This window comes from Nannobrachium achirus (genome assembly GCF_963921795.1).
Source record: "Nannobrachium achirus genome assembly, chromosome: 9".
Classification (NCBI taxonomy): Eukaryota; Metazoa; Chordata; class Actinopteri; order Myctophiformes; family Myctophidae; genus Nannobrachium; species Nannobrachium achirus.
Window position 1 is genome coordinate 19,881,597 of NC_137818.1, and position 14,108 is coordinate 19,895,704.

The window sequence follows — 14,108 nt, forward strand, 5'->3', positions numbered from 1 at the left end:
GCTATATTATAATATCTACCGGTAGTCACGTCCATAGTAGTGAAGAGCTCGAACTCCATGCTTTATTTTTAACAGATGTTGTTTTCAATTTCAATACTGGCGCGTGGATATGACATCACATCAGGAGGGGAGGGGGGGGCTGCCTGGAGCTGCCAGCCTCTATCACTACCACTAGGGGGTGTTGTTGTATTCGGTCTGAGTGGATGTAAAGTTACATTACAAAAAAAAAAAAATCAAAATGGCCGCCTGGCGGCCAGGGGTTGCACGTGCACCCTAGGACACCCCTTAAAATCGCCTATGCACCCAGGCTGTGCACCAAGATCGTATTCAATGCATGGGGTTCGTTCAGCACTGCTCAACTGTCACCCAGTAGTAGTGTTTACAGTTTACAGTTTAGGCATTTAGCAGACGCTTTTAATCCAAAGCGACTTACAATAAGCAGATAATACATCACTATAATAAACAAGATAATAGGCCTATGTCAGAACATCAACAACATAACAAATGCAAATGAATAATATCAACCCTGCTAGAAAAACCAGCACAAGACCAGCAGTAAGACCAGCACCAGCACAAACCAGCGCATGTTGTGTTTTACTGCTGGTCTGTGCTGGTCCCACCATCTAAACCAGCATGAACCAGCACAGACCAGCACCAGCACATGTTGTGTTTTACTGCTGGTCTGTGCTGGTGCTGGTATTATTAGCTGGTTTAGGTTTAGCTAATTAGGTTTAGGTTTAGCTAATTTGCTCTTTGCTCTGGTGCTTGATTCCTGTTCTGATGCTCTGCTCCATGGGTATTTGACCATATTAGATTGTGACATTATTATTGACATTGTGAGTGGGATTCGAACTTACTACCTCTGGATCTTGAGTCCGATACTGATCCTCTGCGCCACTGGAACCTGTTAGTTAAAATGGGTGTTTGTCCCTATTTGTATATGACCAGCTTAGACCAGCACAGACCAGCACAGACCAGCACCAGCACAGACCAGCACCAGCACAGACCAGCAGTAAAACACAACATGTGCTGGTTTGTGCTGGTGCTGGTCTGTGCTGGTCTATGCTGGTTTATGCTGGTTCATGCTGGTCTGTGCTGGTGCTGGTGCTGGTCTATGCTGGACCAGCACCAGCACCAGCACAGACCAGCAGTAAAACACAACATGTGCTGGTTTGTGCTGGTGCTGGTCTGTACTGGTCTGTGCTGGTCTATGCTGGTTTATGCTGGTTCATGCTGGTCTGTGCTGGTGCTGGTGCTGGTCTGTGCTGGTGGACCAGCATGGGACCAGCACAGACCAGCATAGACCAGCACCAGCACCAGCACAGACCAGCATGAACCAGCATAAACCAGCATAGACCAGCACAGACCAGCATGAAAATTGTGCTGGTCTGTGCTGGTTTTTCTAGCAGGGAATCTAGAAAAACAATATCAGTAAAAAAAAAAAAAAAAACACTACCCACTAACCATTGGTTACTCACTAACCAATGGGACTGACCTAAATGCCAGAAGAACACTCCCATCAGCTGCTCAAGTGACCAAGTAACAAGTGTCAAAGTTCAAAGGAACGGCAGGAAATGCAGCTATATAGGCAGCGCCAGCGTTATTACGAGCCTGATGTGTGACCGTACCCACTGTGTGGAGTTTGCATGTTCTCCCTGTGTCCCCTAGCCATAGGGTAGGTACCTATCCTCAAAAAAATAATCCTGGTCTCTATAGTGCCTCCCCATGGCCAGCCGGGGCACCTGATGGAGGGGAAATGAACTGGTTGGAATAAGGTGTTCCTTCCACACGTTACGTCCAACCGGGTAAACTCCCCCCTGTCAGGTGGAAAGAAGCAGCTTGGCCTCCTCATGCATAGAAGGAAGCATGAGGTGAGTCCATTGCTCTCCCCAGGTTGGTGCCCAGGATTACATTAGATAATAGACACCGGGTCGTTTTTCACCAATGTCACCAATGCCAAAATGTTTTTAAAATATTGCAATCTCTCTTGACCTTTTAAACAACGTCTTCAAAAGATAGCCGTATTAGCCGACAAAACCATGTACTTTTACAAAGTAATCCCTTACACTACTTGTTATTGGGTAAAGTATATAATACAGTAATATAGGCTATTACTAGTAACTACTCTACTAACTAGTTACTGCCCATTGCCCAACACTGCTCTGAACCTGATGCTTAGTTAGTGCTCGTGTACATCTGTTTTCACAGACCTGGTTGCTTAGTTATTTCTCTCGCACCAATCTGGCAACGCCGCTACCCCCATGCGTAAAGCTGCGCGCATTGGCCAGCCCCGCTGGCTGCTGCCTCCATCCATAGGCTGGCTGTCCTGTCACTGAAGCCGCTGTTAGTAGTGCTTCACACGCTGCCTCCGAGTCCGTCCGAGTCCCAGGCGCTGATAGCCGGGGTGGGCTCTGCCTTCAGTGCCTTGATTCATGGTGTGGTCTGGAGGAGAAGGCTTATTTTGGGATTGGGAGAAACTTGATGCAGCCGGCACGGAGCGCATGAAGGTAAAGGGGTTTATTTCGTGAACTGAGCTAACAAATGACTATGTTGTTTCCAACCGTTTCATATTTTATTACAAGAAAGCATAACATGCAAGAGATAAGTGTCTAAAGACATAGGGTCTTCTGTCTCATCTTGAACATTTTGGCAACCAGCATGGGCTTGCCTGGGGTCATGTATGCGTGTAGGCAGGGTGAAACTTCTAACTGCTGCCAGAATGATGCTCTGTAGCCTAAAGGACTTTGTTTAATAAAGGTCTATTTTTAAGCAATCGTAAAATATATATTAGTTACAGTTAGCCTATTATCTGTCAGCCAGCTGACAGTGAGAATCAATTGTTTCCCGTTGAGCCTATTATCCAGGATAAAGGGTGTGCGTGATACTGATACAGTAACCTAATTGATATTGATGCGGTATTAATTTTGCCATTACACGTCCAGGCAGGGCGGTGTATGCCTTTTTGGGCACTATTAAGACTTTCCATTCAGAGATATATTATAGCAGAGACTGAAAATGTAGTGATTTTTGTCTCTCATGTGAGACAAAGGGGTTCCATGCAGCCAGCCGGCAGGTGGATCCTCCTCAGATACTGGGAGGCAGTTCTTGTGTTGAACAATTTGTGCTATCTTATCTCCCCTTGTTGTGGCAGTCTCTGTCTGTCTGTCTCTCTGTCTCCGCTGCTTTCTGTTGGATGAGGAGCTCTCTGTCTGTCTGGCAGGCATCATTATTTCAGGATGTATTTGCTGCTGCTGGTGAGAAATGCAGAGAGACAGGGAAGAAATCACTGAGGTGCAGAAAACAATGAAGTTAAAGGCTGGCTAACAGAACAGAATGCACACTCGTGCACGCGCGCGCGCGCGCACAAAACACACGCGCGCGCGCGCACACACACACACACACACACACACACACACACACACACACACACACACACATAGTGGTGTAAAAAGTAACTAAGTACATTTACCCAAGTACTGCACTTGGGTAATTCTTTTAGGTATTTATTACTTTTATACTGGAATATTTTCAATTGTCAGTAGGCCTACTTTTACTTCTACTCCACTTGGACTTTTACTTGTAACAGAGTGTTTCTACTTTGCAGTATTGATACTTTTACTGATATGTGAGTAGTTTGTTCACCACTGACACACACACACACACACACACACACACACACACACACACACACACACACACACACACACACACACACACACACACACACACCACAGGGAGGGTACACTACACACTAGAGTTTCCTTTTGGCACACACAGATCAGTGTTTGTCTTAATGGGCGTGATTGTGTTTCTATTGAGTTGTAAATCCATCTGTTTTTCCTTTCTGAGAAATCTCAGTGAATGCAGAACATTGGTACGAGAGCCAGCCCATACATTAAATACCAGTGGTGGAAGAAGAACTCAAATCCTTGTTATTTTCTTTGTTATTATATAAAGCTTGTAAAGCTCCTTTGAATTGAAATTGAATTGTTATTGAAAAAAGGTTGATATTCACTGATGATGGTTAGTGAAAACAGCAGTGCAGGGACCCCAGCCGAGTAACACCTGAAGAGGGTTTAAAGTGTTTAACATGGTTAATATAGTTACCAGTAAGACCCCTAAGGGCGACAAGCGACCTCGCCCTTTCGAGGTCGCCCTAAAAGGCGAGGTCACGCCATGTCTTGGCCACCTGGCCAGTGATGTATATCTGACCAGTTACCCATAATATGGAGACCCCTGGTACCCATATATGGAGATCCATGTACTGTTATGCTGTGAGAGCCCAAACATGCTTACTCAGTTATTCGTTATGTGAAAGTCCTATGACATCTGACATCGTATACAATCCCTTTTATGCCCATATATGGAGATCCCTGTATGTAGATCCAGCCACACAGATATATGGGCTGTCTTGGCCATACAGTATATGGATTCTGTTAGTGTGGTATGGGGCTGTTACGGCCACCAGTCTAGGGTTGGGGACCGCAACATAAAATGCACAATGACAACTGATTTAAAAGGGAATATTTACATTTGTTGCCACAAAAGGGGGTCTGATTACAGAAATGTTGTAAATATATACACACTCACAGAACTACACAGTGAATCAACGGATTTAACTAACTCCAAGTAACAAAAAAAAATCAGAAATCAAAGGTTTGGTGAGAGGACAGAGGGATTGAACCTCTGCTGCTATAAAGCTGACAGTCCTCTGCTGCACTGAACACTAACTGAGGCTGCAGAGGGCCGCCACTGTTGCCAGGTAGAAGCAGGAATATTAAATAAGCATCAAGTTCTATGAAAACAAGCCCAAAAGAAGCGACTAACACATGTTCACTTTAAACCTCTGTACACATCGGCTATTTTCAAACAAACCTTGGGGGAAAAAAGTGAAAATGTAAAATATCCTTTGAAACATTTTCAACAACAAAAGTCTTGTGCGGGGGTCCCTGGTACAAAATATTTTCAGATGGGGATATGTGGACAATTACATATTCATTTTGGGGGGGCTTGACATGAAAATGTTTGAGAACCACTGGTTTAAACAACTTTAGGAAACATGCCCCAAATAATCAACTATACACTTTAGAAACAAGCAGAGGAGAAAAGAAAAACGAAACCCATACCACCAATATTTACAAGTGACTTTGCAGAAGAAAACAAGCCCATAAGTCGCTTATAATAAGCTGACGTGGCAACGCTGACGGCCACATGTTAGTTGAGACCCGTTGGCCATGATGAGTGGGATTCAGGGATTACCTTTGTGTGACAATTCCCATGGCGAGGGCATCCCAGGAATGTGGTGCTAATATGGTTTTCCATGGAGGAAGGTTGGGAAGCATGTGCTATACTGTTGCTTTAGTTTAGGAGCGCCGTCCTGCCGATTCTCAACTGTTTTCATTTCAAGGACCCCCGCTCTGATATTCATTAGGCCACGGACCCCCATTATGTAGGACTTTTATCCCTGGCAGGCTGGCACCCCAATTTAATAAAGAAAAAGTTAATTTAACTCAGGGAGTATACAAAATGCAACCAATGGGTTCCATTTCTATACTCTCTGTGTTACAGTCCTTTATTAAGGGATCATTTGGTTCGTATCTATCAATCATTTAGCCGCTCTGTAACCCTCTCAGGGAAAGCCATGGGGTCCCCGGACCATACATTGAGAACCAGCTGTTTAGGGCTTTTATGCGTTTTGGCTGTGACGGTAATTAACCAGTGTAATCTTACTTAATCAGATATCAGTTTATACAGAGTCTATCAACACATACCGCTACAGAGTTTAGCTTAACAGCTTTCAACCTGGCCATAGTAGGTAAACATTCTTTCAAAAATAAGCGAAAATAGGGCTTAAGTGGCAGCTTACCTGACAGCTCAGCCAAGACTAGGCAATTACTAACACTTAACTGTGCACGCGCGTGCGTGCGTGTGTGCGCTTGCACGCATGTGTAACTGCAAAACAGTTTCTTTGATATTTGGCCTTAAGATGTGTGTGCGAGCGAGGACTACAAATTGTTGGACCGGCTAAAAGAAGGGCAAAGCGATTAGTCAAATATTGTACAGACAATTTTGACCATGATCTTGCATTGCATTTTGATAGATTTTGACATGATTCATGTCTTAAATTGAAAACCCAAATAAAGAAATTAAAAGGTGTGTGTGTGTGTGTGTGTGTGTGTGTGTGTGTGTGTGTGTGTGTGTGTGTGTGTGTGTGTGTGTGTGTGTGTGTGTGTGTGTGTGTGTGTGTGTGTGTGTGCGTGCGTGCGTGCGTGCGTGCGTGCGTGCGTGCGTGCGTGCGTGCGTGCGTGCGTGCGTGCGTGCGTGCGTGCGTGCGTGCGTGCGTGCGTGCGTGCGTGCGTGCGTGCGTGCGTGCGTGCGTGCGTGCGTACGTGCGTGCCGTGTGCGTTCGTGCGTCTGTGTGTAGGTGGATACCCTACCCTCTCATATTCAAGTACCAAGTAAAGTAGCTAACCATACATTTGTCCCCAAGTGTTGTGTTGTGATTGAGTGGCGACCCACAGAATGCAGTGAGGTTTGTGTGGTGATGATGATGATGGGAGGAAGAATGTTGTGGAGCGCAGCAGCAGCAGATACAGGAAGGAAAACAATGTAAGAGAGGAGTTGTCATAAGAAATGTCATCTCGACTATCCACGTAGCTTGCAATAGCAGCCAACTTTGTGGTATTTTGCTATGTGGAAAGGAATATGAAATGTCATGTCAACATTGTACTGTTTACATGGCATATAAATTCAGGATTCAAGGTTCAACTTTATTGTCCACGAGGGAGCATTTGTCTTGGGCACAGACACACAGTGCTGCACAGTTGCCGCACATAAAACATCTTAACAACTGGGGCGGGAGTGGCTCAGGGGTAGAGTTGCCGTCTTAGAACACAAAGGTTTCCCACTTCCCAGTTCGATCCCGGGCTCCCCCAGAGTTAGTGTTGAAGAGTCCTTGAGCAAGACTGAACCACTAGTTGCTCCCGGTGAGCAGGTTGGTGCCTTGCATGCATGGTTTCCTCCGCCATCGGTGTATGAATGGGTGAATCTAATGCACAATCTCTGTAAAGCGCCTTGGATAAAGGTGCTATATAAATGCACCATTTAACTTATAAAGACATTAAAAATTACCTTATTTTCTATCAGTTACACACCCCATGAAGCCTAGTTTCTGTCGCATTCCTAAGCCAATAATTTGATCGGTCAATAGGAGACTCAGTAGTCTCCTACCGGGGACTCTGCCGGTCATCACATTATTGGCTTAGGAATGTGACAAAAACAATCTCCATGAATTCAAAGCTTCATGGGCTGTGTAACTACTCCTTTAAAACCCTATATTTAGTTTGTTCCCCCAGAGCTGCTCCTTTTTTTCACCAAATCTCTTACAGTATACTGTAGATCTGCTATTTTTGACAGATCGTCTTTGCTCCGGAATAGGGATGGTAGTAGGGAGGGATCATGAGGCTGAGTGTTTGCGGTATGATTTGATTTGAATTTGAACCATTTTGAACCTTATTCTGCGGGGAACATTCACCAAAATAGATCGGCTATTTTCGACAAAGAGAGAAAAAAGGACAATCTGGTACCACCCACCTATAGAACAAATATGGGTAAATTCTCAATAATGTGGATCACTGTCTTATTTCAAAACAGGCCTGAAAATCCATCTTTCAGGAGACCACAAGTGGAGCTAAACTCACCCTTCTCTTAGAAAGGTGATGGCATTCAATGACACAGTTTTCTTTTGCGTTTTTCCCCCTTTTCTACTTTGTACATATAGGGCCCTATTTTCGGCCATGATGCCATACCCCTTATCACTGAACTTATTTGCCTTTTCTTACTGATATGAAAAAACATTTTGAAATACTTCAAATAGCCTATCTACAAGCTCACAACATGTCAATGTAGATCGACTAGTTAAACTATTTTAAAACGTTTTTCAAAATAGTAAAAAAAGGAATAGAAGTTTAGGGATAAGGGGTAAGTCACGGACGACAATATATAGCTCAGAGAAAGTGTTTTATATTTGTTGATGCTATTTTATTTTTGGTGTTGTTTTTATGCTATGTTGATGAATTGTAAGCATAGGACCACAATGGAGACAAGTCCCCAGGACTAGAGATGAAGTCAGCTGTGTGAGGCGGCGTGTGTTTTGTCTGGCCATGACCAGGCCTTTACAGTAGGACTATTATGATTCACAGGCCAGGGGGGAGACACACAGAGACAGAGATAGAGATGGGATGAGTTGGAGATGAGCTACATTGCTGTGGTGTGAGAGCCAGATAAGACGTGTGTTAAACACACAGACAGAGACACACAGTGTTTAGTATTCTGGAGCACAGTCCTGTACATTGCACAAGTCGAGGAGGAGCAGACAACCGTTCCTCAGTGCTTCGCAGAGAGCTTAAACATGCGGATATGCTAATGGAGTCCTGTTTATAACCCTGAGCACAACCCTCTGCCCGGACCACAGAGTGGACCCGAGGCCAGCTCTGTCCTATACCGTCCCAAAAGTAACAAATCTTCAGTGTTCATTTGACCATTTTCTTTTTTTACACATTCTCAGTCTCAGTTCAGGTAGTTTTTATTTTCGGTTATTTGACACATAACGTACAGTAGTGGAATATATTTTGTTAATTGCCAATTTGTCCAAGTGTCCGATTAAAGGAATAGGGAGAAGCACTAAGCTAGTTGGGCCCTACCCCTGGAGATACCCCAGATTACAAGTGAACAGTGGTGGAAAAAAACTAAGTAAAAGTATCAATACTGAAATGCAGAAATGCTGTCCATAATTAAAAATCTACTTCAGTAAAAGTTAAAGTATTGGTATCAAAATGTACTTAAAGTACAAAAGTAGAAGGTTCTCATTATGCAGACTGTCCCATTTCACAAGTTTTCAAATGTATAAAAATATCTGTAATAGCCGATCTACAAGCTCACAATGTGTCGTATCGCGGCACATTGCAAGCCGATTGTAGATGGGCTATTTTTCCGAAATGTATGTAGGGCTGAAGTATATTTTGTAATAACAATCAAAATCTAAAAAGTAACTAGTAACTAAAGTTTTCAAATAATTGTAGTGGAGTAAAAGTACAATATTTGCCTCTGAGATGTAGTGGAGTAGAAGTAAAAGTACCTAATTGTACCTGAGTAAATAATATACTTAGTTACTTTACTTTTGCACCTTTGAAGCTGCAAATTGGCACTTCTCTGTCCTTCCTGGGCTTTGAACCCGGGTTCCCACGGCACAAGCACCAACATCTCTGCTTTTGAAAGCCAGTGTGCTCATAGATCTGGCATTCAAACAGGTACCTTTTGTCAAGATGTTGTCATGATCCACATGTGTCAACAGAAGAGCAGGTATAGACCAACTACAACGCCACAGTTGTGTTTGCTGTCGGTTAAAAATAACGCTTGTATTGCTTCACCACAGTGGTTGGCTGGTTGCTGTGCATTGCAAACACACCCCACAGGCGTCACGGTGTATCTGGCATGATAAGATGACACTGTGGCAGTTGTTAGATTAATACTTGTTTTGATTTATAGCAACCGGTAATGGCCAGTTGTAAATTCAGACACGTGTGCTTCTAATACTAACATCTATCAAGTTCAACCCAGGGAATTATCTTTTTACTGTTTGTCTTTATCTTTATCTTATTATATGAATTATTATGTCTCTGCCTTTTATTATTGTTGTTATGTTGCCGTTAGCACAGTATTGCAGAACTGACTGCTTTTTGGCTGCTTTTGTAAGTAGGGGTGGGCGATATGGAAAAATACAATATCACAATATTTTCCCAAGCTGTATGTGTTTTGGGTTATTTTTCAAGTTACTTGACAAAAACTAGACTCTCTGGGTTCCTTTTGGGAGGTCTAAATTGAACTTTACAAGTATGTAACTCTGACAGTATACAAATGAAACCAAATGGACCCTTACGGCTCCATTTGGTTTCATTTGTATACTGTCAGAGTTAAGTGGAGACCTTGACATTTTAAAGTTTGAGAACTACTGATTTAGACCAAAATGCAGGTTTAAATTGAATTCTGCAATGCATCTCTGTATTAACGATTAAACAGGATTTTTTACAAGGCTCCCTCAATTGTATCACGATATATACGATACCTCTGAAAAGGCACATCGTGGAGACATTGTATCGTCTCAACGATAATTAGGGCTGTCACAATTATTACATAATCGTCTAATCGTGATTTTTTGAAATAATCGTGATTATTTTTCATAATCGTCATAATCGTTCCATGTTGAAAAATGTTCATATATTTAAAAAAAAAGTCAAAAATAGTGGAAATAGCAGATCTACAAGCTCACAACGACGCGTTGTGAGCTTGTTGATCGGCTATTTCCACTATCAATGTTCTTTTTTAAGCATAAAGTTGTCAAATATGTCAGTAATTTATTTGTATATTTAGGTTATGTGTCATATCTACCGTGCAACTTCAAAGCCTAAAAGCCAAACAGAAATGTAATTGTCAACGACAAATACACAATTAAATCGTTGATCGCAATTATTTGAGTGACAAATAATCGTCATGTAAAATGTCATTATCGTGACAGCCCTAACGATAATTATCACTATATCGCCCACCCCTATTTCTAAGTAACGACAACTGATTCCTATCCTAATTGATATCCTATCCTATCCTATCCTATCCTATCCTATGTGTGTTCTGTAGGAGACGATGAATGTGGAGGCTCTGAGCAGAGCAGAGCTGTTGACTCTCCTCAGCATCCTGGAAGGAGAGCTGGAGGCACAGGATGTGGTCATACACACTCTGAGGGTGAGTGAGTCCCCCGCTGCTCTGCACCCCACATACACACAATGGGCGCGTCGTCCACACATGAAGGCTCATAAGGCTGCGAAATGCCCCTGCCTATAATAGCAGCATTACTCCCTTAAAGGTGATACACCATGAAATGTCACTTTTTCTATTTTAAAACCTTTTTTTGGGGTCCCACTAGCACCTTCTATCCTCACAAAGTCCCATTTCTGACCGTTGTGTCTTTCTCTGGTTTTGAGAAGGCAAAGGTTAAAAGTATCCCATGGGTTCTTAAAACAGGCTGTCCAGATTTGCTGCCGATTGTGACGTCATCATCGGCCGTTTTTTTTTTTTTTTTTCAACAGAATTTTTTTTTCAAAAAGATTTTTGGGGGGGTGGCGCAGTTCAGGCCAAAGGTGGTACTGCAGCTGAAATGCTCTGAGAGCCACTCAAAAATGAGAGAGGCTCTCTATTCAGGAGTGGTAATTTAGCCTCAAACCTTTTGAAAAACGTTTTTGGGACATAAACAATATGACATAAATACTTTTTAAATGCATGGTGTATCACCTTTAACTTGACACTTTCACACTTGAGCAGCTAATGTGAGTGTTAACAAAAATACTTTCTTCCTGTGTTTGGTCTGTCCCATTGGTTAGTGTGTATTACTGCCAGGTGAGTGTACAGCGGTGCTGAACCTGTATTGAACCTTTGAGCTCGTGACTCCGCAAAGGCATAATGCGTCTTCGTTCAGACACCCAACGCCTCTTCTGGGTTATTCCCTTAACACATCTACTGCCTCTTAATCTGAAGGTTGCTTGGTGCCTCGGCGCCACGTCGTTTCCTCCGTCGGCCGCCGCTATTATTTTGAAGGGCCGGAAGGGGGTTGTTTTTGTTTTTTTGGATTATCACTTGACGGCAACGATTACGTCATCTAGTCACATGACAGTGTGCGACAAGAAGATGAAGATGGCTGCGCCCTGCCTTTTGCCTTGTTTACATTTAGATCTGCTGCAAAATGTCTCAAAATGGCTATTTTGTTTAAATGAAGTTTCTTTATGGGCCTCTCCATTGACTTAACATTGAGGAGCTTCACTTCGCGTGCACGCCCAACGTGCGTTGTAAACAAATCGCCGACATTACCGATGTGAGCGGGACCGGAGCGACATTAAGTAAGTAATAATATCTTTACTGTATATACAGTAAGATTCACAGTCCTCACCGTCAACGGCGCCATGGTATTAACCCTTTCAATGACAATCCTCACCGTCAACGGCGGCTAAAAAGTTAACATGGGAGTGGATGGGAGTCAATGCATCTGCCTCTGACTGTTTGGACGCGCCCACACACTGCGTCACACCTCTTCACCTGACACACACATAGGGTTGGGATCCTTCAGGATTTTAACGATTCCGGTTCCTTAACAATTTTGAGTTTGAGAACCACTGGTATTGTAATTGTATAGCAGACGTGAAGTCCACATAACAGCTCTGACAGTGTGAGATAACCTGTTCTAGAAATGGTTCCAAATGTGATGGAACCAATTGCAGTTCCTCAATGTTGGATTCGAGTCCTGCTGTTCCTCCGTTTCCGGATCCCAACCTACACACACGAACACACACACACACACACACACACACACACACACACACACACACACACACACACACACACACACACACACACACACACACACACAACAGCACACTGCTTTACCCAACACACCACAATACAATGATGTATAGCATGTGCAATGTTGGTGCGTAATGATTTCTCAGAATGTTGCATCGTCAGTTTAATAGAACACATTCTTCGGAATAATGAGCAATCATAGGGTCTGCGGCGCACATCTTTCATAATGTTGATTTCATTGCTTCAGCTGGAAGTTGAAATTAATGAAGATATTCACTTCAAGTGGTAGCAACACTAACATTACATTCTACGGGTTTGGAGTGGGGCCTATAGCTTTCCATGTACATGTACATGCATTCATCTTTATAAACTATCTTCCTGCCTGGTTTTTCTCCCGGACAGCAGTTGTCTCTGATCTGTCTCTGACCATCTTAAAATGCGTGTTTCTTTTTTTTTGACGTGTGATCTTGGTGTGTGAGCCATCAAGGCGCCCATGCCTCCCGTCTTTCAACTCTTCTGATGTGAAAGCCTCCGGGGAGGCTAAAATTAGTCTCTTATTATGGCATTACAAACACAAAAAGAACTTCAGCTATCTGGGCAGAAATGTGTAAACAGGAAAGCAAGGAAGTAGAGCTAGCAAAGACAATGGCACAGCAACCCTTCCGGCTCTGACGGGCCTGTTAATGTTCAGCCTATGGCACTTACATCACCACTCACCACCAGACCAAGTCCTCTGCCAGATTACCACCGTAGGACTCCTACTGCCTGACTCTGTTTTACCATTCAGACCCCAGGTCTGCTCCCTTTTCCTCTACACCAAATCACTTTGCTGAAATATAGTAGATCTACAAGCTCATAACGCTGAGTGAGTCGTTGTTGTAAAGTTCTTCTCAGTATAGGAATGCCAGGGTCCTAAGTGGTTAATGTAAAAAAGAAAAAAAAAAAAAAGGAAGAAAGTCCTATCACACAAAGATTTCTTGGACCTTCTAGGGGTCCCGTACCTCTATTGAAGACCCTGATGTACTTAGTAGACCGGGGTCCCCCAAGGCTTTATGTTTGTCCACTCCGTTTTCCCCTCAACACAAAATGTCTTTGCCGAATGGCGATAGCCGATCTACAAGCTCACAAAACGTTCAATGCGACGGATTGTGAGCTACGTTTTTCGCCCCCTGCTTAGCTGAAGCTGGCCCCTGACGTTTGACTCATGGCGTTTGGGTTGATGATGGAAAGCAGAATGCAGTGACAGTGAGCAATGATAGAGACATACATTATTCTAAAGCAATACTCTATAGGACAGTGGTTCTCAAAGTGGATTCCAGGGACTCTGTGGGTTCCTTTAGGGGGGTCTAAATGGACCCATACAAGTCTGTAACTAATGGGTCCATTTGGTTCCATTTGTACACTCTCAGAGTTAAGGGGAGACCTTGACATTTTAAAGTTTGAGAAACACTGCTCTAAAGAGACATGATCACGTTTTATCTCCCACTGGAAAATGAATCACCCACCAAAAATTGAACTGTCTTATCTCTTGTTATGTACCATTCCTCACACTGAGCCCATTGCAGTGAAGTCGAGTGTATTTCTCACAAATGAATGACAGCACAGTTCTACAGCACAGCAGAGAAGTTCATGAGCTGGAGGAGCCCGGGGGGCAAACGGTTCTAAACCACCGCCAAGCTCAGACGCATTCGAGAATGGCACGC

General features: G+C 43.3%; 1 protein-coding gene across 1 annotated transcript in view; it reads left to right on the top strand.

Annotated features, from left to right (window-relative positions):
* The first annotated feature begins 2,390 nt into the window (after positions 1-2,390).
* Positions 2,391-14,108, top strand: part of cttnbp2nlb (CTTNBP2 N-terminal like b) — a 50,237-nt gene continuing 38,519 nt past the window's right edge. The window contains exons 1-2 of the mRNA XM_080734025.1: positions 2,391-2,507; positions 10,693-10,797. Of these exons, the coding sequence (XP_080590151.1) occupies positions 2,433-2,507; positions 10,693-10,797 (180 nt within the window). The 5' untranslated portion in view covers positions 2,391-2,432. The remainder of the gene's footprint in view (positions 2,508-10,692; positions 10,798-14,108) is intronic.